This window comes from Festucalex cinctus, chromosome 10 (genome assembly GCF_051991245.1).
Source record: "Festucalex cinctus isolate MCC-2025b chromosome 10, RoL_Fcin_1.0, whole genome shotgun sequence".
Classification (NCBI taxonomy): Eukaryota; Metazoa; Chordata; class Actinopteri; order Syngnathiformes; family Syngnathidae; genus Festucalex; species Festucalex cinctus.
Window position 1 is genome coordinate 11,315,903 of NC_135420.1, and position 23,097 is coordinate 11,338,999.

General features: G+C 38.3%; 1 protein-coding gene across 2 annotated transcripts in view; it reads left to right on the forward strand.

Moving 5' to 3' along the window:
* The window catches only part of dennd1b (DENN/MADD domain containing 1B), a 136,633-nt gene that overhangs the window by 57,969 nt on the left and 55,567 nt on the right, over window positions 1–23,097 (forward strand). The window contains exons 6-10 of one of the 2 annotated variants that reach the window (XM_077534356.1): window positions 2,214–2,283; window positions 4,985–5,065; window positions 6,455–6,514; window positions 9,408–9,461; window positions 9,933–10,043. In XM_077534356.1, coding sequence (XP_077390482.1) covers window positions 2,214–2,283; window positions 4,985–5,065; window positions 6,455–6,514; window positions 9,408–9,461; window positions 9,933–10,043 — 376 coding nt within the window. The remainder of the gene's footprint in view (window positions 1–2,213; window positions 2,284–4,984; window positions 5,066–6,454; window positions 6,515–9,407; window positions 9,462–9,932; window positions 10,044–23,097) is intronic. The other variant, XM_077534357.1, reaches the window with a different exon arrangement.

The window sequence follows — 23,097 nt, forward strand, 5'->3', positions numbered from 1 at the left end:
TGTTGTCTGTTAATTCCAGTCTGCAGAGCAGCCAGTGACCCATGGCCTGGAAGCTCTTCAGTCTCCAGCCAACTGCCAGAGCAGGACGTGGACTCACACACTCAAAGATTATAATTAATTATTTTATTCAAATGCTTTTAATAATATTTTTCACACATATCCGTGAACTTGAAGGGCACTTTTGATAGATTGGCCCAGTTTACCAATTACTATATTGTCAAATCAATTTTGAAACCACATGCATCCAGGCACGTTAATACAGCATTAATGGGAATGTGTGTTTATTTAATGCTAAGATGTCCTTATCTGGAGTCATTATTCACGCCGCGTTCTAAAATCCATGTTAAAAAGCAAAAAGTGAATGTAAATTCAATATCTTGACGGAACACCATGTTTTTACAATTTGGTTGCATAACATTAAATCAGCAGAAGCCTCACAGCCAAAAGAAAGTGTTGGCCTTCTTCCACCAAGAAAGCAACTTGGCCAAGAATATGTCAGCCTTGTAAAGAGAGCCATGCTGCAGATGCTTTTAGCTTATGCTTGCTGTATTTAGTCATAAGCTTTAACACACACACACACACACACACACAAACAAACTGCAGACTATATTATGCTTGTTAATTAAGTCTTTTTTTTTTTTTTTTGCTTATTAATTACATAAGGTAACACATTTTTAATATGTGAAGGGCATGAAAAGAAAGAGCAGGAAACATCTTGGGCTGCATTTTTTTTTTTTTTAAGCCTGTGCGTCTGGGAGCAGCATGCTTGTAAACTGTAGCATCCCGCATCACATGACATTTTTGGCGTCTTGCTGTTTTTTTCTTTGTATTAGAGTCTGTTGTGCATTCAGTTTGTCCTTCTACTGCCTCCTTGTTTTGGATGAAAGAACAGATATGACAGGAATTCATAGAATGTAGAGGCCCGTGAGTATGAAGAATGTCATAATAAGGAGCTGACAGTGTTTTCTTTTTTTACCTGATGATTCTGTTTAAATTTGATGTGTATGTAAGGTCATTAATGCTATGTAGTGATATATTGTGTATTCTAGTTTATAATAGTGTTTTTATTTGATTATTTTTTTTAAATTTACTTCTTTTTTTTTTAAATATACTGTATGATAAAAGCGCCATGCCCAAAGTCAGTTGGGATAGGCTGCAGCCAAGTGCTGTAGAAAATTAAGTTAAAGTAACACGATTGATGGATATTAAAAGTAATACATGATCTAAAAGTTGACATTTGTTGCGGGGTTTACTTAAAAAGGCTTTAAATTGAATTTGTTTTTAGCTGACAGTGGTTCGTAAAACGTAACCAGGATTCAGTCGAACCCAAGAGATTCTATGAGTCAGTCTCAGGGGTTCATCTGAATGGACGAATATGTGTAATATGAATACATATGGTGTTCCACAGGGTTCTATTTCGGGGCTTCTACTGTTTTCATTGTATCTGCTGCCCCTTGGTTCCAGCTTAAGAAAACAGTGGTGGTTTGTTGTTTGATGGGAGTCAGCGTCCTAACTGCATGACTGGTAATGCAAAATTGAGCATTTCTTGTCCAGCACAACTGGCTATCTAGCAAAACTAAAGGAACACTTTCTTAAGCTGCATGGAGATGGGGAATACAAGAACACAACACTTCCAAATTCAATGTGAAGACAGCCAGATCAAATGAAAAGACATTTTGTTCACCAATTAGGGATAGACCAATTATAGTATGGACTGATTATAAGCATTGATATTCTGCATTTTGACAAATATCGGTATCGGCCTTTTTAAAAAAATATGAAGCATGATAATGCATCAATTTAAAATTGTTAAATTCAGGAAACTATTTATTGCAATTTTCAGTTAGCTTTATAAGAGATTCTGCTGACCCTGGGCACTCTCTGGACTCTCTTGTTTTTGTTTGAAACTAAAACTAAGATATGTGAATATTGAACATTTCAGATATTTGGAAATTTTGGGAAACTATTTACTGAAATTACTGTATAAAACAATAGGGACCTGTTTATTTGTTTAAGTTTTCAATTAACCTTTTAAGATGCGCTTTTTGGTTGTTTTTGGAGAACTTTGCGCCAAGTTATTCGGGCGCAATGGTGGAAAGTAAATCTCTGAATTTATCATTTGCTGGACTTTCCTTATAATTTCCTCGACATTCCGATGGAAATCCTTTGAAATGGCGCTTTCTAAAAATGTACCTTTATATTTTTAATTGCAGTTATCTTCCATGGTTTGAGATCTACTACAAGCTGTTGAACACCCTTGCAGACTACCTAACAAGACAACAGGTAATCATCTCGTTTGCACATTTAGCAACTTACTGTTAACCGCTGATGTACGTGCATGATTGACAAGTGCAAACAAGGAAAACAAAGAGGTGGTAATGAAAACACATCCCCCTTGAATGTGTGTGGGGGGGGAAAAAAAAAATCAAAACGTACAATATTTCTTCTGCATGTATTGGCGTGTTGTTGGGCTCAGCTGTGCCGCTGTTGTGTTGACATTTCACAGACCAAACTGATCTAAAAATTGAAGTTATTCCTGGTGATTTACTGCAAAACAAATCTTGAACACACACACACACACACAAATGCTTACCAGTTGCAAAAGTCTTTTCCCCTGACTATTCGCTGCGATATAGCAGCAAAGGGAGGGGAAATGTAAAATATGCAACAAACTGGGGAGATGTGCAACATGTAGCGCAGAGAGGGCTGAGGTGAAAGGAAGAGGGAGGGAGAGACATATCACGCTGCGGGACCGCTTTCACTTGTCATGTAGTTGGTGCTTCTTCCGCAAACCCTCGGAGAGAGTCTTGTTAAGAGAGAACAATCAGGAACGCATGTGCCTTACATAAGCATTTAAAATAAACCGTCTGATTGAAAGTGACTCACCCGCATAATCTAATAACTAGGGAGCGAGGCACGCCAAAGAGGGCAGTTTTGTGTGCGGGGAAAAGAAGTTGCGGGAAATCCTGGATGCCTTATCTGTTAGTGTGCATGATTTGGGTTCTATTTACCCCGCTGTCCGTTCCAGGCGAGAGGGAGATGTTGACAGACAAGGGAAGACAGAAGAGCGATGAGGGTTTAAGGCCAGGGCTAAATGAACTGTTTCCTCAGGCCGTGTTGCTGACCATGCGTGTGAGCATTGAGCTTCTCATGACAGGAGGCTGTTCAATTGCACACACCCGAACACCCCCCTCCCCCCACCTCCGCACTCACTGTACATTGCCGCCACGTCCTCGCTCGCTTGTGCAGTCACGTACAGTACATACATTCCCACATAACTCCAAAGAAGCCGTAGCTCACAGCCAAAACCTAAGCAAAGTTCTCTGAGAAAGAAAAACATATCAAACAAAGAACAATCCCAGTGTTCACACTAGTGAGTTGACCTGCAAACGGCAAAGTGTTGTCCCCTTCTGATCTCCAGCAAGAGGCCCGTCACCGTAAATAGGAGTCTTGTCATGGACCTCATAAATGCTGCTTGAATAATTTCTGAGCCTGTTCTGTGGTCTAGTCAGCTCTGAAGGTTTCTTAAAGCCCTTGTCTTTGGAGTGGGGGGGTTCGCTTGCTTAATTACTGACAGCCTTCTCTCGCCGGTAAGTCAACATTGCTGGATAATGGCCGTCTGCAGCCTGAAAGTCAGCCTCTTTTAACCTCACCGTCTTTTATTAAGCATACAGTGTTGGGACAAAAGTTTTGAGACACCTGGCAATTACACCTATATGAAAATAGCGTTACTGAGTTGGTGTAGTCTTTGCACCTCGCTAGTCTTCAATCAATAACATTGTTCCCCTGAGTTAATACAAATTATTAGGGAGGCACGGTAACTCCACCTATACCGATAACCAATAACTTCCTGCTCCTCTACATCGATGTTGATGACCGCGATGTTGTTGTTGTTGTTGTTGTTGTAAATTCTCAAATATATTTGTTGTTGCAGCTTAAAAGAATAAAGGGTCATTGACGGCTAAGTCCGATGTTGCCCATGGTATGAATTACCACGTGGTGCGACCAAAATGAAATAAACAATTTGGGAGTTTTATTTTGAAATACATTTAAAAACAAGACTTTGTATGATCCACAAGACAGTCAAGAACCCATGGGAGCAGCGAGCAGGTTTTTTATTGTCTCACAACTATGTAAAAAAAGTTACCCTTTGGACAAAAAAAGAAAAAAAAAGAATGAAAATAAATTTCATCCAACAAATGTATATGTATTCAATTGTAGATAATAGTAAGTAATAATCAATTATTTTAGAAAACATGATTCTAAAAATTCTTTGAACAACAATTATTGGTATGGGACATGAACATAGTTTGTAACCTGGATTGAAAATTGTTTACACTTATTGGTATGGTTTGAATCTTTATTCATTCAAATTATTCACTCTGATAGCACTGGTCCCTAAAATATTTTGGTGCCAAGAAAGTTTCAATGATTTTAAGGTGTTTTGATGTCACTGAATCATTTGTTTTTCTGAACTGGCTCTAGTTTTTGATATACAATGTTTTTGTTTAGGAAATGTGCTAAAACATACACAAATTTTGACATTGGCATTCTTTTATGCTACAACAAGCTGTGTCTGTCTGCACAAGCATGTCCATACAGTTCTTTCATTTTTGATGCAATATTGTTGAAGATGGCAGTTGTTATCACAGAGAGCCTTCGCTACACAAATCATGTTTCATGTGAAAATCCAGCAAAAATTCATGTTGATATCACTGTTGATATCCCCAAAGGAATGATCAATTAATTGTCAACAATATAAATATTCCAATTCAACGACATTCGTGTCAGCCCAGAATAATTCAATTTATTAAAATATCCTTGACATCTTTGGGTGGGAATGCTGCCCAGTGTCATCAAGGGGCTGTATTATACACAAATACAGTGGAAAAAAACTGCTTTTTAAGGGTGATTATACATGGGTGCGTATTAGCCACATGATTTTACAGTAAATAATATCCCTGTATCTTTGCTTTCTACACAGAATAATGACTTGAATGACATGCTGAACTCGCTATACGATCTTCCTGTGCCAAAGCCCTTCACGCCGGTCAACCTGAGTGTGGTAAGAAAAAGGAGATCTAATATGCACATTTTTACATTCCCAAGGCATAGAGACGCAGGCTGCATTCACACTAGAAAATTTAAGGCGTACTGATAGCTCATCTTTTTTATTACCATCCCTCATTGTACAAGTTTGCTCTTAGTTAAGTATCTCACTGTTGTCTTTTTCCCAATTTTGTGACATCAGCTGTAATGTGCACTGCACAGTTTGAGCGTCACAGTTGAGGAGTGTGCATTCAGACCTTGCAGTGTAAATATGGAGCAACGGAGCTGGCAGGTAACTGTAGTCATCTGTTGCATCAACAAGCAGATAACAGTTGGCTGAAGTCTTATCAAGAAGACCAGCAAAGACAAGGCAGCGACAACATGCATTATAGGGAAAAAGGAGAGGACGATGAGAACTAAATGGAAACTGACACACAAAAAAAGAATATGGGCGAAAGATGGCATGAAGACAACAGGATGAAAATAGGGCAGAAATGGATAGATTGGCATACTCTGGGGAAGGTGGCGAGGGACAGTCGGGCAGGCAAAAAGATGGAGAGCGGGAGGAGATTAAGATACGTTAGATTACAGCAGAAAGACACAGAAGGTCCTGGACTGACACTTTGCTTGGAAACAAAAAGTACCACTAACAGGTTTTAGGTGAGATAAGCCAGGGCTGTTTAAAAATGGACGGATAAAGGATCCACAACTCGTCATGTCTCCTGCTTATCAAAAAGTGGAATGGCTTAACGAGCCCAAGCCCTTCAAAGTCTAGGAGTGTTTATGTCCACTCTTGACACAAACTCCCCTGCTGTGTTCCACCTCATACATAAAACACTTTTTTTTTAACAGGTGGCTTTAACCTGGCATCTGATGGTCTTCACCAAGTATTTTGTGCACTGTTATCCCCTGTGTTTGGTTTGCTTATCCCCCACTCTGTAATAGCATTACACACTTTCATTGTTTTTATGCTTTAATCTTCAGGATAGCTCCTCCTTTTCCAACCAATTAAGCGAGTAACTCCAGGTCCCGTACGCATCTAATTATACAGCTACGTTTACAACTTAATGACACTATTGTGACACAATCAAAATATGATGTAGGTTAATACATTCAGTTAAAATTCTTTATGATTTAATTTTCCTTTATGCAAAAAACAAAACAAAACAAAAAAAAAGCCGAGAATCTCAGGGTGTCATTGAAAAAGATGCCACAGGAACCGAGGTGATAGCTTCAGCTTTTTTTCTGGAGAAGCCACTTGTTTGATAATTAATTGATGAAGCCAGTTATTCCCTAAAAGTGTTTTTTTTTTTTTTTAATCACACCAGCCAAGAATAGGCACCCTTGTCCGCTTTCATGTGTGAACCCTGTTTTGCTCTTTTCTCTCCCTCTCTCATTGTGCAAGAATGAGCAGTTGTATATTGCCACTGGGCAAGTACTGAGAGATCAGCGAAGCAAGGAACCGGTGAGTGAATGGCAGAAAGGGAGGAGGAGGAGGAGGAGGAAAGGAGGCTGCTGTGAAATGTGAAACCGCGGCTGTACTAACCACATGGGAGCCACAGCTTTCCAATCTGGCCAAATAAGCTGCACTATCTTTTTAAACATAACAAAAACAAACTATCCTGGGCTTTGGTGTGTGCTGCTTCTTCTCTGGAAAACAATCAAACTTTGTAAATGATTAATGCCTTTCCACGTTGCCATACTCTCACCATGAATATCAAGAGTTTTTTTTTTTTTTTTTTTTTTTTTAACATTTTATGTTTAAAGCAAAGGCAATTGTGCTCAAAAAATCTCCTTGATGCCTTTCCAGTTAACCCACTTTCAGTGTTTTTGTATAAACATAACTTAGAAAGAAGAAGAAGAAGAAAGCAGACAAGCGAGCAAGCAGCCGTTGAAAGCCTGGATTGAATTACGGAGCCTGGTTTGTTTTTTCCATAATGCCATGGATTTGTAGACCAATGGGAAAACATAATCTAGCACACGGAACACACGGCGAGAAAGCAGGGATGCATAATAAAACGTTTATTCTCTATAAATCTTGTTTGTAGTACTGTTAGTGTAGGTGTCTTTTCGTTCTGTTGGAGGTTATTGCTTGGTTTGAACAAGTTGATATCATTCATTATCAAGAGTAAATAACACTTGTCAAATAGAGAGATGAGAGATCATTTTGTTGTGTCATGAATTAAAAATATAGGCTGTCAAATACCTCAACTTTCATATATCTCAAGTTTCATCATAGAGTGTCACAATTCGTGACAATAACCACAGCGTGCAGTGACCATTGTAACCGCGACAACATTCTGTTTACTTCGGAATAAATACATCATCTTTGTATTTTGTTATCAATTTTGGTATAAACGTTGGCTGATATCGGTACCATTTGTCTGGGATTTTTTTTTCTTTGAAAGCTTTTGGAAAATATTCATAAATGAAATGTCATTTAGTCATTAATCATACAGATATACGTTCCAGTTTTTAATAGTATCTTTTGTTGCAGAAGAGAAAATAATCTGAATGAGCAAATGTATGATAAAAACAATATAGTTAAATCAATCAAATCATCTTCTGCAAATCACACTTGTTAGTTAATTCTTCTTAATTCAACAATTATTCTATCAGTTATGGATTTCTGCCACGTTTTAGCACTTGTGTTGCATGGTTACCTTATGTAACAGCAATCACCCTCATCCTAGGGAAATATAGCCATTTGAACAATAACGATTGTTTTCTTAATTTTCGTCCGTAATGTAGAAACACTGGGGAGAGGAATATTTTACCATGTTTACCCTAGCATTTTTTTTTTTTTTGAGTAATTACGCAGATTCGCAAAGTCGGTTATTGTCTCAACTGACTATTTATTACCACGTTCATTGGTATCTTTTCTACTGAAGGTAGTGAAAAATAGAACATTTATATACAGTACATGTAAGTATGTAAATCCAGTCCCCAGATGAAAATTATTTAGATGATGTCTGGAGTTCACCCAGCATTGTCTTAAAGTGGAAGTCAACCCAAAAGTTGTCTTTAAAAAGCTCTATGCAAGGTTTGTCAAACTCATTTTAATTCTGTGGCCACTTTCACCCAAATTTGGTCTGAAATGGGCCGGACAAGTATGACCTAATAAGCACAAGTCAAAAATATTTTCTGTATTTTTTTTATTTTTTTTTTGGTGCAATACAAGTATATACAGAAAATATATCAGTTCATTATTGTTTTAATGCAGATTGGTTTGGGGAAAAATAAGCGCAAAATCTTTATCATCCTGAGAACCGCCAAGTTTCAAAATTTTTGGGTTGACTTTGCCTTTAAATCCCTCCAAATATGGTGGTGGGTTTGTCTAGAATCCAACTAACTTTATAGTGATTACCTCCTCATTTTATTGGGTTTTCTGGGTTTCGCTCTGCATTTCTATCAATTCTTCTATGCCTTTAGTCAGTGAAAAATCTTTACTCTCTAGGTGATTTGGATCTTCATTGACTTTCATTGCCATATTTTACTGCCATCCGAGATTTGACTCAGATTTTATTTTACTGCTATCCGAGATTTTCTGAACCGCTTACTCCTCACAATGGTCGCTGGGGGTGCTGGAGCCTATCCCATCTGGCTATGGGCAGTAGGCGGGCTACACCCTGAACTAGTTGCCAGCCAATCGCAGAAAATGTATGAAATGTGAAGTTTAATTTTTCCATTGTATATTTTTTCATGGGAATGTATTCATGTATGCAGCAGTTAAATTAAAATTCTGTATACAAACATGAATCTTTTTTTAAATGTTTTAAAATATGGCTAATGTTCCGTACTAGGAAAGTACAATAGTGAAAGTCCCATGGGCCACTCCATCCTGGGTTTAGGGGACAAGCCAGCAACAGATGGTTGAGTGAGGTAGAGTGTGCGCTTCAGTTGGTGCTTTGCCTACCCGTCTCCAGACAGAACCCCTCTCCGGCCTCTTTGATCGGAACACTGAAAGTGCTCTGCTCTCCCAAAGTGAGACAGGCAGCTCTGTGATCGTCTAAACAACCTGTGTTTGTGTGCGTGCGCGCACTGGCACACACAAGTGTTGCTGCTCCACAAGCCTTTCTAATGCTTAAATAAAGACTCAGTTTTCCACCAGAGACATCACCCCAGTCTGTGTCTGCGGGGAGATGAGTTTCTATTGAGCTTTCTCTGTTCTGCAAGCCCGATAAAAGCAGCACCACAGTTCAGACACCAGCTCAGCAATTCATATAGACAGAGCTGAAGATGAGCCATAAATCATAGAACAAAGTCAACCCCCCTTCCCTCATTTTCTTCTATGTAAGTGGTGTGCTTCACTTGTGACCTTCTCTCTTCTTTCTCCTGCATGTTTGTGTTTTCCGCAGCACTCCTACTTCATCGCCCCGGATATCAATGGACTGCCAACTATCCCAGAGAGCGTAAGTATTTGTGGAAAACCAGACAGAGAGAGATAAAGTGAGCCCTCTCTTCTGGAAACATCTCTGCCTTTAATCGTATTTAACCAGATACACTTGTCATCTTTTGAAATTATTGCATCATCCTCTTGTTTCAGTTTTGTCTCCTGGTGCTGATACATTTTCATGTTGAAGTTCAGTGACTTCCATGGGTATTAGATACTTCAGATTTAACTCGCCTTTCTCCCTGTTGATTTTTTTTTTTGTATTTAAAGTAGAGTTCAGTCAGGCATCTGTGCATACAAATGTTAACCTCTTTCATTCCGTGTTACCACTGTTAGCTCTTACAACAAAGTAATAGGTGCAAGGTTGTACCCCAGGTACAGTATATCTCCATGAGAGCGCACGCACTAACCGTCTGAAGCCTTGACACGTTTCTGTAACATGTTGTACAAGGACAGTTTGTTATGTATCTCCCTTTCTGCCTATTTCCAGAGAAACCTGACAGAATACTTTGTGGCTGTGGATGTCAACAACATGCTGCAACTCTACGGCAGTATGCTTCACGAGCGGCGCATCATCATTACCTCAAGCAAGCTGAGCACTGTGAGTCCATTGGCTGAGATCAGCCACGGGAAAGAAGCTTTAAAAACAGTATGCCACATAGTGCCACTTACTTGTCGTGCCACGCAAACGATTGGGCGAGCAACTAATTTCCCAACTGCTTGCAGTTTGTCACAAATGGTGTTGATGCTGAGTTAAATGTAGAGGTCCATTCTGTGCAGTTGAGAGTAAAAAGGGCGTTGCAGTAGTAATGCTGCAGGAATGCCCTCCATGTGGGCAAGGAGAGCCACAGTCATTGATGCTCAGCCATGCATAAATTGAACAAGATAAACAGTCGATCATACAAATATAAAATGAAAGACAACCTGACTTGAGCTCCTGCTGGGAGCTCCACTCAGTAGCCGACGCCCTTTAAAGGCCAACCACAACAAACAAATGCTAAAAATAAATTTATTGCATTCCATTATCCTCTATTTTGCTTTATATTAGGGGTGTAACAAAAATCAATTTGAATAGGAAAATCGGTTTCATTACATTTTTAAGTGTACAGTTCTTGAATCATGTTGCATCACATGCATCGAGATACATATTGAATTGTCTTTTATGAGCGATGCACACCAGGTATCAAACAGTATAAATTGTTTTGATTATGCTGATGATTTGTTGTTAATTTGACTTTGATTAACTTGAATTGTTTTGGCTTTGCAGAGCTTTTAAATATTCTTGACTATTAATAAACCTGACTAAAGCTACAGCCAGGTCACATTAAATAGAATTGTCATCCCACTGAATCAAACCGAATTGAATCATTCCATTTGAAAATGGTCTGTTCTTGAATTGTATCTCATGCATTGGGATACGTATCGAATCATCAATTATTGGAGCAATGCACCCTCCTATTCAATATGTTTTTCATTGACTAGTTTTCTATATTAAATCGTAACGGAAACATTTTTTTGGGTGGGTTGAAATGGTTCAATTTAATGACCTTTCAATTCATTTCAATTGGATAAATTTAGTTGGGACTGTATGAGTAAATAAATGCCAACTTAGTCACAGAACTGATTAAACTAAGTGAAAGTACCACTGAATTAATTAATTTACAACCTCCAAGATTCAATGTCTTCCGCTTCATATGGAATTCACATTCTAATTTAGCCAGAATGTCTATTTGATTGAATATGAAGTTCTTCATCAATATTCCAGCAAGATATCAAAAAGTAGGAAGAGAGACAATTTCTCTGACATGCAACGCTGCTTGCGCAGGGAGTTGAACACCACCCTGCAGTCAAACAGTTAGGCGAGTAGCAAGCTCTGATAGTCACTCCAAAGCTGGATTATTTTTGACTGTTTTATAACTCCAAAATATTATCGGACCAAAAGCCTTAAATTATCACTTATTGCATGTCTTAACTCTCATAATTTAAAGCTACTTCTGTCTGTGTCTATGAGGGAGGGAATCCTTCTATTTCTCCCACTCTTCCTTCTTTCCTTCCTTCCTCCGTTCCTCATTCCACCCATCCGAGCCTTATCTTTGTGTTTGCTGAGGCAGAGCCAAATGTTTATGACAGATGAGATGGAAGCGGGAAGTGATGTCATCCCAGTCCTATCTGTATCTCTAATGTAGCTGATCCCGCCCGGGTATCAACACTGAACAACCGGAGGGGCCCCGCGCTTGTTGATGGGTGCTGGCAGCACCCAAGGTCTCCCATAGGAGCCACGGAGGCAAAACTGTAAAAGTCATCCAGCCCTCCTCGACTTTCACCTGTCTCCCGTCAGCCTGTCAGAACGGCAGCACCTTTCCTCACACCGCGGTTACACAGTGAACATCGTTAGACTCGAGAGTGAAAGTGTTTTTCTTTTCACTCGAGCGGAAAGCGGGGGTTGATGCAATTTGCTCAAATTTGATTTAGAATTTTCTGCCACCCTGAGTCAAATGTTCGTCTTATTTCTCTTAATAAAATATAGCAGCAGGATATTTTAAGAGATTATTCGTCTCGCAGCCTTTTATCCTCTGCAATCCGTCATCAACTCATCTGTCGATCCATCTCTCTTCCTCTGGGAGGGCTGTTTTGGTTTGGTAGCAGTATATGTCAGGCACTGGAGTACAAAGGTATTTTCACATCCCCGCTGGGATTACTTGCGGGCCCTTGCATTATTGCTGCTTCTGTGATGCATTATTTTTTTCGCTGCTGGGAAGACTGACCTCCAAGTTCAGGAGGAAAAGCTTGCCACAATAATGCATACTTAACTGTAAAGAGCCGAGCTCATTATCCAGCCAATTGTCTGGTGATCAAATACTTGAACAGGTGAGAAATATATAATTGATGTCAGTTTGTCATAATGTTTGATAAAGTGACTGTTGGCAGTCACTAGATGGACAGTAATCTTTTCAAAGCTTGTTTTCTCCTTATATTGGAGGCATTGTTGTGTCAATGCTGAAAGACAAGCACTCACACAAATGCTACTGAGCGAAAAAAAAGATTTTCTTCTCATTCTTCAACATACTTTTTATTTTTCTTAATAGCAGCACCATTGCTCAGCTCTTCAAACTGAAAGAATAAATTGTGTTGCTCATTAGGGAGAGGTGAGCTGTTTTTCTTTTTTTTCTTTTTTCTTTTTTCCCCCAGCTCAAATATATATAGATTTTGAAACGTCATATTTTTTTCCCTGCAGGAATATCAACACATAATAATAATAATAATACTAATAATAATAATAATAATAGTAATAATAATAATAAAAGAAATTGTGTGGCAACGATTCCATGTTATTGGCTCGAAGTATAGTGGGACCAGTCTATCCAGGAAGCAGGTCAATGTCCAATCAGTTCATAGCTAAGCAAATGTTTCCCTCGAAATTTAAGAGTTAAACCATTGATGAATTATTTTATTTGTATCACCTGGCAATGTTTTAATGAATGTTCTAAGATTCTTTAGTCTCAATAAAAACTTAACTATCTTGATAATAGTGTCCATAATTAAAAAAACAAACAAAACAAAACAAAAAACACAATTTGATGACATGTTAACAAGGCGGTCTTCACCTTGATTTACTTTATACATTTTGTTCTATTATTATCGTTGTTGACTTATTGTGGCTTTTAACCATATTTTATTGTGTTAACTAATTTGCATGAGACACCAAGTTGACTCATTCACATCACTTGACAGTATTTCTGTAGCATAGAATGATCTCAAGTTGTGGGTTGGGACCCCAAAAATAGGTGACGGTCACAGACCCATTTTGGGCTGGTCACAAATAGCTAATAAAAACATACATGTTTCTTGCGTTAATTTTTCAGCTACAGTACAGACTACAGAGACTTGCCAAGTTCCGACATGGAACATTCTTAAGTATGCAACAGGAAGTGTAGCTGCCACTAATTTCTTCTCCCTGTCGTGGTGAGTGATAAGCATGAGAGCGGTCAATTGGACCATAACCTAATAAAATGTGTCTAACCTCATTATTTTCACTCATCTAAAATAAAAATAAAATGCAATAGATTCAGCAGAACAAGGAAATAGGCCGACCTTTACACACTTTTCAGACATTTAAATGTTTGAGTATTGAATTTGTTCGCAATATGTTTTCACTACTTTGAATTGGTTAATATTGCATTAAAATAACAAAGTGGTGACGGACGCACGTATTATGTGGAAATGGGCTTGTCTCCTGCCGTTGACGTCAGTATGACATCACAGTTCTTGATCTAAATGTGGATGTTACAGACGTTATCAGAAATCAAGCCTAAATTTACCACTGTCTGTTTTGGCCGGGATTTTTTATTTTTTTTTCACACATAATTTTTAAGTCCAGAACTAAAAAAATAACTGCCAATTGAACCATTAGAGAGGACTTTGATTTGACTGCCTTAATTATTGATTAATCCCAAGTAATGTTCAGCTGTTCTAGTAGCCTTTTCCTGACATTTTTTTCCCTTTCTGCAATGGTCACAATGGGTGTGTAGACCTTTTCGATCCACTGTAGATTTATCCTGTTGCTTTTTACCACAATCACAAAACTATCCAGACAACTTCAATGAATAAGTCAGTCGAGCATTGGACTAGAGCCCTTATTTCCCCCTGAATCTTAATTTCTCATCTTCGTGAGAGCTTTTGGAAAAAAATGTATTCTAGCAACTTTAGATGAGTTTGCAAGGAAGAACTTCAACACATCAAACAACTTGACGATGAACTCCAACAGAGATTCTCTGAGGTGCAGTATCATTGACCTCTGCTCCTCACAAATGCTCTTTTGCTTGAATGAACAAATCCCACAGTCAATAGTTCACAGTAGAGTGCAAGCTCTTCAAATTGCTGAGGGTTGAGCAGCTATATTTTCTTTCATTTTCACTTCGTGTAGGTGCAGCACAATAGTTTGTCTTTTTAGTGAATGGCAATCCAATTGGGCCAGCACAGCAGTGAGAAACAGTGTAGAAGATGGACACACACACGCTTTTCACAAATGTACTGCATTTATTCTTTCTGCTCCGGGTGATGCCTGTGTTAAAGCCTCCGGTGAAGCCAGCGTGTCAGTCTGTCGGTACATGGCCGGTGCGGTTTGCAAGCAAAGGAATAAATCATTATTGTACAACAATGCATCAGTTGACTTTTTGCCGTTTGGTGACCAGAGGTGAACACTCCGGCTCTTTGAAAAAGGCCGGTCGGCAGTGGCGCAAGGGGGCGGGAGCCGGCGGAGCGTGCAGCCTTGTCATAGTGCCGTATAATGGGGCTGCATCAGCTCTTCCTCTAACTAGTCAGCAGGGAGTGGACCCCCCTTCCCCCATTCCCCCACGCCCCACCACCTTCCTCGTCTTTCATCTGCCGAGGCCCCCCAGCTCGCAAGCCCATTCTCTGCCCTGCCTATCGCCCAAACTCAGAGCCCAGCCCCAGCATGGTCTGACAGCAGCCCTCTCATCAGCCTGTCAGGCCTATGCTAACAAGGCGCTATCCATCCAGCATGCCCTAGAGTGCCAGCTGTCTCTCTGTTTCCTGCCTTTTCCTCTGTTGTTCCTCCCCTCTCGTTGCCCGACTTTACTGTGTCTCCCGACTTACGCTATCTTGGTCCTCTCTGACATATCATTTTTACTGTCTCGTGTTCTCGCTGGCTACACCTCTCTTCCTCCTGCTCCCCGTGTGTCTTTCCCCTCAATAGATTTATCCCTACCTAGTCAAGCCATGAGTTGCCATGCGTGCTCTCCTGCTGTAGCCACAAATGTGCCTATTTACATGAAGTGGGTGTTTGTCTCTCTCTCTTTTTTTTTTTTTTTATGCATGCATGCATCTGTTTATGTGCCGGTAACTCACACCTTATGTCTTTGTGACACATTCTCAGTCGCTTTGTCTGTGTAGGAGGCCTGGCGTTAGCTGTTGCCACCAGCAACACGTCTGCCCTCGCTCTGTCTTCCTGTGCCACCTACTTGTTGTGAGGCACACTTGAGTCGCGCTGGGCCTGACATCCGTGTATGTCTGCAGAGGCGAAAGCAGACTGGCTAATTGGAAACGTAGTTGGTGTTGAGGAGGAGAGAAGGAAAGGCTAATATAACAATAAAACTAACAGTCAAAGGAGGCTGACATGGACAGAAAGACAGCTGGCAGGAGGAAAGAGAACAGAAATGAGTTGGTCTGAAATTGATCGTGTCGAGAAAGTACGTTACTTTTAACAGGAGCAAGTATTTGTCTCGGGTGGCACGGTGAATGAGTGGTTAGCACGACCGCCTCCCAGTACTGAGTACTCTGGTTCGAGTCCAGGCTCCAGCCTTCCTGGGTGGAGTTTGCATGTTCTCCCTGTGCCCGCGTGGGTCTTCTCCGGGTACTCCGGTCTCCTCCCACATTCCAAAGACATGCATGGCAGGTTAATCGGGCGCTTAGGTGTGCTTGTGTTTGTGGATGGTTGTTTGTCTCTGTGTGTCCTGCGATTGGCTGACAACCAGTCCAGGGTGCACGCCGCCTACTGCCCGAAGCCAGCTGGGATAGGCTCCAGCACCCCCTGCGACCCTTGTGAGGAGCAAGCGGTTAAGAAAATGGATGGATCGAAGTATTTGTCTCTGCACTCTTAAAGTACACTGACCAAAAGGTTATTATTTTTCAGTTTATTCAACCTACCTGTCTTTTTTTTCTGTCTTACTCAGTGTTTCTCAATTATTTTTTGTTACGTCCCCCAGGCAGAAGAAATGTTTTGTCGCCCCCGCCCCACACACGCACGCACACACGCAATCAACCGCAACTATGACAGTAATTGTATCATTTGTCTATAAAATTGTTGTAAGTATACCTCTGCAAAGGTGCTAATACTCCTTGTGCACTCTTACATTGAGAGCGCCACTGCCACTTACTGTAGTGGATGTGCGATTCCTATTATTATTTATATGTATAAATAAATTATATAAATGCTCCTTCAGATAGAGTGCAGTGCCTTGGCTTTGTGAGACGTACCCCACCTGAGACTCATTCAGAAGAACCTTAACCTTAAACTTAGCTTAACTTCCACTAAAACTTCTTTAATTCTCTTACATTCATGTGAACAGTACATTTCAAGAAAACAGTAAGATAAAAATTAAAGATTAAAATTCTATTTTCTTGAGAATTTATTGGAAAAAGAGGTACAGTATATAAAATAATCGATTCATGGTTTTATGAATTGATATTCGGCTTGAAAAGGAAAATCATTTCGATATTGATGATTTGATTTTTTTTTTTTTTTTTAACACAGCCTTAAAATTTATCGAATAATTTTTAGTTAAAAGTTTCAAATGCACATGATAACACCAATGGAATATCTCTATCCAAAACAAAAACAAATTGTTGATGCAATTGTCTTCTCTCGTCACCCCTTGCCAGCCATACATTTCTTTATATCTTTTTTTCCACCATTTGTCCCTTGAAATCTTCTCTAATGCCTCTTTATTTTACCATAACACAAGTAATGTTCCAGTCAATTCAACTCCTCTTTGAGATTGTGATTAAATAAACCTTTATGAAAAAAAAACATAAAAATCTAAAATATATATATATATATATATATATATATATATATATATATATATATATATATGTATAAAAATATATATATAAAAATATTTAAAAAAAAACTTTATGTCACATAAACCTTTGTTAAGCCCTACTTTTTTTTTTTTTATGTACCCCTCAACATCAAACTCAGTCTAACCTGTGCGTGAAATAGTTGCTGCTGGTTTCATTTATCCAGGTTACAGGTTTACTTAACAGCAGATCTAAATTGACAAGTTAATGATCTGAAGGAGGTGTGTGTTGGACATCTTAGATTGTTGACACACGGCTGTAGAATTTATTCTAGTTATACCTCAGAATTGCCAAAATGAAGAAATGATATAAGTATGATTACTAAAAAAAAAACAAAAAAAAACACAAACAAACAAAAAAACAAGTTGTATCCAACCCACAGATCACACTCAAAAATGTCAGACACCGAGTGAATTCAAGAGCTTCTGGTAGATGGTATAAATTCAATATAACCATGATAGTCAAATTAAGAACTCGGTGTATCGGCCACTCGGTGTATCGGCCACCGTCTTGTGGCCATATTGCAGTCAGAAACTAGAAATTAGAAGAATAGAAAATTGCCAGGGAAAAATGCTATATTGGATATAAGTCTTTTTTTTTTTTAAATGATCTTTTGTTGTTTTTAGGGGGGAATCTTATGTATCAGAAGTACTAGTCATGTCGGACATTCGGTACTTGATATTGAAGAGTTGAGTACTTGTATAGGTATTGGTCTGAAAAAAAAGTGGTATAGAGCATTCCTAATTCAAATTTTTTTGGCCACAGTCACGAGGGCAATCTCTACAATGTCGAAATTACAGCTTGTTTCTGAATCGATGTAAGTTCTGAGTCGATATACAGTTCTGGAAAATAAACTGCCTGTACTATTTTATACTCAAATCTTACTCCAAATTAATTATACATATTGTGAAATCATTTATTTTTATTATTATTATTATTATTATTATTATTATTATTTTAAAGATACGGTTTCAAAGACTTGCTGATTGATCTGTTAATGCCTGAGTTTGTGGTTGGTGACAATGGTGAAACTGGTTTTAAATCTTATACTTTTTCTATTGTCATATTTTTTTTTTTGAGTGCAACTACACCTGCTTGCCCCATAAACCTGCAGGTTATATTAAAAAGTAAAATAACACTCTTCTCACTTGTACATTTTGTTTGGTTTGGTTTTAGCCTTTAGTAAGACTTTTTGTAAAGACATAAAGCTGTGCCAAGCCTTTCATGAGGAGCTTTTTTGATTGCGGCATTTGTGCCCATCTGTAATACAGTTTTCAAGTTTTTATTTTTACCATCTTTTCTGTTACGCTTTCTTCTACTTTCACTGCTCGTCTGTCTCCATCTTTTCTGTCCATGGCCCAATTGTGAATGAGTCCGCAAGTACCAGTCTTCTTTATGTTTCGGCTACAAGTGCACTAAAAAGCTCTCAGGGCACAACCAAAGACCTTGACTGCTTTTTGAAGCAGGCTGTCGCTGTATAATCGCTTCGCTTCTCACAGCCTTTTCCTTTTTTTTTTTTCCTTTTATTATTTTTTTGAACATATAAACAAATGAACAGCAGAGATAAAACAAAAAACAACAACAATCAAAATAGAAGAAAATCCCAATAACATAATCATTCAATTAATCATAACTTACATGTTCAAAAGGGAGTAGGAAGAAGTTAAAAACTTATCTAGTCCTACCCCTTTTACTAAATATATTTAAACTTATTTCATTATTAATACAATTTTCATTTACTGATTATTAAAAATAATAATAATAATAAATTAATAAATGATATATATAACCCAAGTTATATATATATACACAAGTGCACTTAACCTATTCACATTTACCAAAAACATATATACATAAATTTACTAAACATATACCATAATACCTATCTAGATCACTTACACATACTCACATGTACATTTTTCATATACTGGCTTGACATAGATAATTTTTTTGAATTTTACTTTTAAACATTTTTTTAAACTCCAGCATTGAATCACAATTTTGCAGAGCAATTTCCAATTGATTCCACAGATCAACACCTTTTACAGATACACACCTTTGCTTAATATTTGTTCTTGTTTTGGGTTTTTTGTACACACTTGTACCCCTTATATCATAAGGACTGTGTCTAATTTCAAATAACTTCTGAGTACTGTGGCAGAGTAAATTGTTATAAACTTTATACATTATTTGTGCTATTTTAAAATCCACCAAGTCATAAAATTTCATTGCATTTAATTTAATAAATAGTGGATGTGTTGGCTCTGTATACTTTGATCCATTAATAATTCTTATAGCTTTCTTTTGCAATTTGAAAACGGTGTTAGTATTTGTTTTATATGCCATCCCCCATAATTCCACACAATAGGTCAAATATGGTAATAATAATGAACTATATAATATATATAATGATTTCATGTTTAAAACATCCTTACTTTTATAGAGTATCCCTATGATTTTTGACATTTTCCTTTTAACAGTTTCTATGTGTGGCTTCCAACATAATTTATCATCGATAATAATTCCAAGGAATTTATTTTCATTCACCCTTTCTATTTCAATTGAATTCACCATAATTTTGACTTGATGAGTGATTTGTCTCGTGCCAAAAACTATGAACTTGGTTTTATTTAAATTCAATGATAATTTATTTACATCAAACCATTTTTTTAATATATTCAATTCATACTCCACAGTAGTCAGAAGCTGCTTCAGGTTTTCTCCTGAACAATAGAAAGTTGTATCATCAGCAAATAAAACACTTTTCAATGTTTTTGAGACACAGCAAATATCGTTTATATACAGTATAAATAATTTAGGGCCGAGCACAGACCCTTGGGGAACTCCATGAGTGATCTTCATGTGTTCTGATTGTACATTATTAAACTGCACATACTGATATCTATTTTCCAAATAACTTTTCATCCACTTATAAGCTAAACCTCTTATTCCATATTTCTTTAATTTATTCATTAATATAGAATGATCTATAGTATCAAAAGCTTTTTTTAAATCCATAAAAATCCCAACAGTAAATTTTTTATTATCTATTTCGGTAGATATTGCTTCTACAAGCTCCATGACTGCCATTGAGGTGGTCCGTTTTTCTCTAAACCCATATTGGGTTTCACTTAAGAGCTTATGTTTCTCAATAAAATTATCCAATCTATATGAAAATAATTTTTCTAGAATTTTTGAGAACTGTGGCAACAATGATATTGGTCTGTAGTTATTAAACGTGTGTCTTTCTCCACTTTTATGAACAGGAATGACTTTGGCTATCTTCATTTTTGATGGAAATATACCAGTTTTAAATGATAAATTACAAATATATGTAAAAGGTTTTACAATATATTCTATAATACTTTTTACTAATGTCATATCAATGTTAAGACAGTCAGTAGACTTTTTATTTTTTAATGTTTTCACAACATTTAATACTTCTATATCATTCACATCATTAAGAAACATTGTGGATGAATTATTTACAATGTTCTTATCTATTTCACGTTTGTTTCTTGGCTCTGGGATTTTGTTTGCCAAGTTGCTGCCCACGTTAACTAAATATTCATTAAAATTATTAGCTATGTCAGAAATTTCATCAATTACCATATCGTTATCTTTTATAAAATATTGTGGAAAATTTGTTTTTTTAGAACTTTTTTTAATTACATGATTTAGTGTTTTCCATATTTCTTGTGTATTGCTTTTATTCTGTTCTAATAATTCATAGTAATAATCTTTCTTTCTTATTCGAATAATATTTGCTAATTTATTTTTATAGATCTTGTACTTTGTTTCAGCTTCCACAGTTCTCAATTTAATAAATCTTTTATATAAATTATTTTTCTTTTTACATGCATTCTGTATCCCCTTTGTCATCCATGTCTTATTTGGACCTTTATACTTTCTTGTAATCTTAATTAATGGACAATGTTTATTATATAGAGAAATAATGGTTGACTGAAATTCACTATATGCAATATCAGGATCGTTATTTGAATAAACCTCAGACCAGCCGATGGGGCAACGCACACGTGCGCGCCCGCGCGCGCGCACAGCGTGAGAGGCAGGCGGCCCCTCATTACCGGGCTGAGCCCCGGTCCCCGAGGACCGGACCCAGCACCTAATCCTGCATTTGTTCTTGGGGACTGTATCTGTGATTCTCCATTGAATGGAATATTAAGCACCCAGGTCTTTTGTGGAGCGTGTAAGCCATTTGGCTCCACTCATCTATTATTTATCAGCCTGGCAAATATTTTATCAGCCTTAGCCTCTTATGGCTTACTGTCACGTGAACCCCCCGTCCCAATCCTTTGACCCCTTGGAAAAAAAAAAGGAAAAAAACTCCTTGAATAAAAAGAAGAAAAGTGTTGTTTTTAATTTTACAGGTTTATTGGCTTTTGTGTGCCTCAAGCAGTTAAACATAAACAAGCACATCTAGTAATTTAAGTGAGATAAGTGAGGTGCTTTTGTGCTAACTTATGTCAGACACGGTTCCATCTCTATCTATTTGGAGATAACAAATGAAATATATATAAATCTCTGAGCGTCCGTAACCTCCTTCGTTTTCAAATTTAAATCCCTTAAAACAGCCAGTGGGTGTTAGGAGAAGAAGCGTGAGAGGCTCGTCTTCTCCCTTTCAACCTGTAAGTAAATCACGCCGGTTGGGGGGGGTCTCACCTTGAGGCCTGGTGGAGATAATTGGAGTTGGTTAGCGAGGTGTTCTGTGCCATTACCTCCTGGTACCAGTGAATGGCTGGGGCTCGTCTCGCACTCCCAGAGGAGGAATATGCTCGCCTGTTGGATCTCCACTTTGCGTGTGTAAGCCCGCAGTCAGACTGCTGACCTCTCTTTATCACAAATTAATGGCCCTTTATCATCACGTTGGTGGGGAAAAAAAACATATCTGATGATTTTGATAACAACTCCTCCACCAAGTGTTTCACTTTCCCACATTAATATTCATAGGATTGATTTACTCTTAGAATTAACAAAAGAAGCCAAACTGTTTGTGAGGGAATTCATTCTGACAGGAGCGTGGCAACGCTGTTGTGTCGGAAGACGGCGGCGGGCGGAGGAAAAAATATGCATATTCAGATACACAGAGCAAGACACCAATTAAATGTTGATTAAGTCTTAACTATTGTGGGACTGGCTGGGTGAGAGATTGCACCGAGACAACAAATACAGTGTTTTTTGTTTTTTTCCCCTAGTCGATAGGAAAAATGAACGCGGTTAAAACAAACATGCAAGGAGGGCGGCATATTTACACAAAAACACACGCAGGCACGCATGCAGAGCCCTTCAGATGTCCAGGCTTGATGTGAGGTTCCACTGCAAGAGGTGTGTGGGAAGGCGGGGGGTGTTTTTTTTTTTTTTCTGACAGTGGTGATTTTGGCTCTTGGCCGGTCAATTGTGACACTTTGTGTGTCAGTGAGCAGAGGGTCTCCTGGTAGTTGTGTGTGCGCGCGTGTGACAGTGTGTGTCCGCTTCACACATTGACTGTGAAGCTGTAGCAGTATAACAGCGGCTGCTGCTCCGGGGTCCCGGTGGTATTGGCCTAGCCCGCAGTCTCTCTTGGCTAACTCATGTTTCATTCTTTGGCAATTTGCCCTAATGAAGTCCCGCAGGAGCCCCTCAGACCTCTGTTCTCTTTCCATATTTAATCATGTTATTTTAATCTGGGGGATGAGCTAACGCCTCGTTCCCCTGCCGTGCCTGCGTGTGTGTGTTGCAGGTCATTACTTTTAGCTTGGTTTTTAAGAAGACGCCGTGTCAAGAGGGGGCGAGCGGGTTGGAAGGGGGGGGGGGGGGGGGGGGGTCCTGGCTCTAAGACAATGGGAGACAATGATTTTAATTTTATGTGCGGTTTTGGTTCGTGAGTTGAGTGCCTTTGAAAAGCGATGTCATCTTCGTTTGATTGCGCCTCATTATTTGTTGAAAAAAAAAGAGGTTAATTATTCTACTTTTTTTTTTCTTTTTGTTATGCCAGGCTTGGGCACTTATTTTGATTTTTATGACAAATGGCAGACGTGTGTTCGGCTGCAATT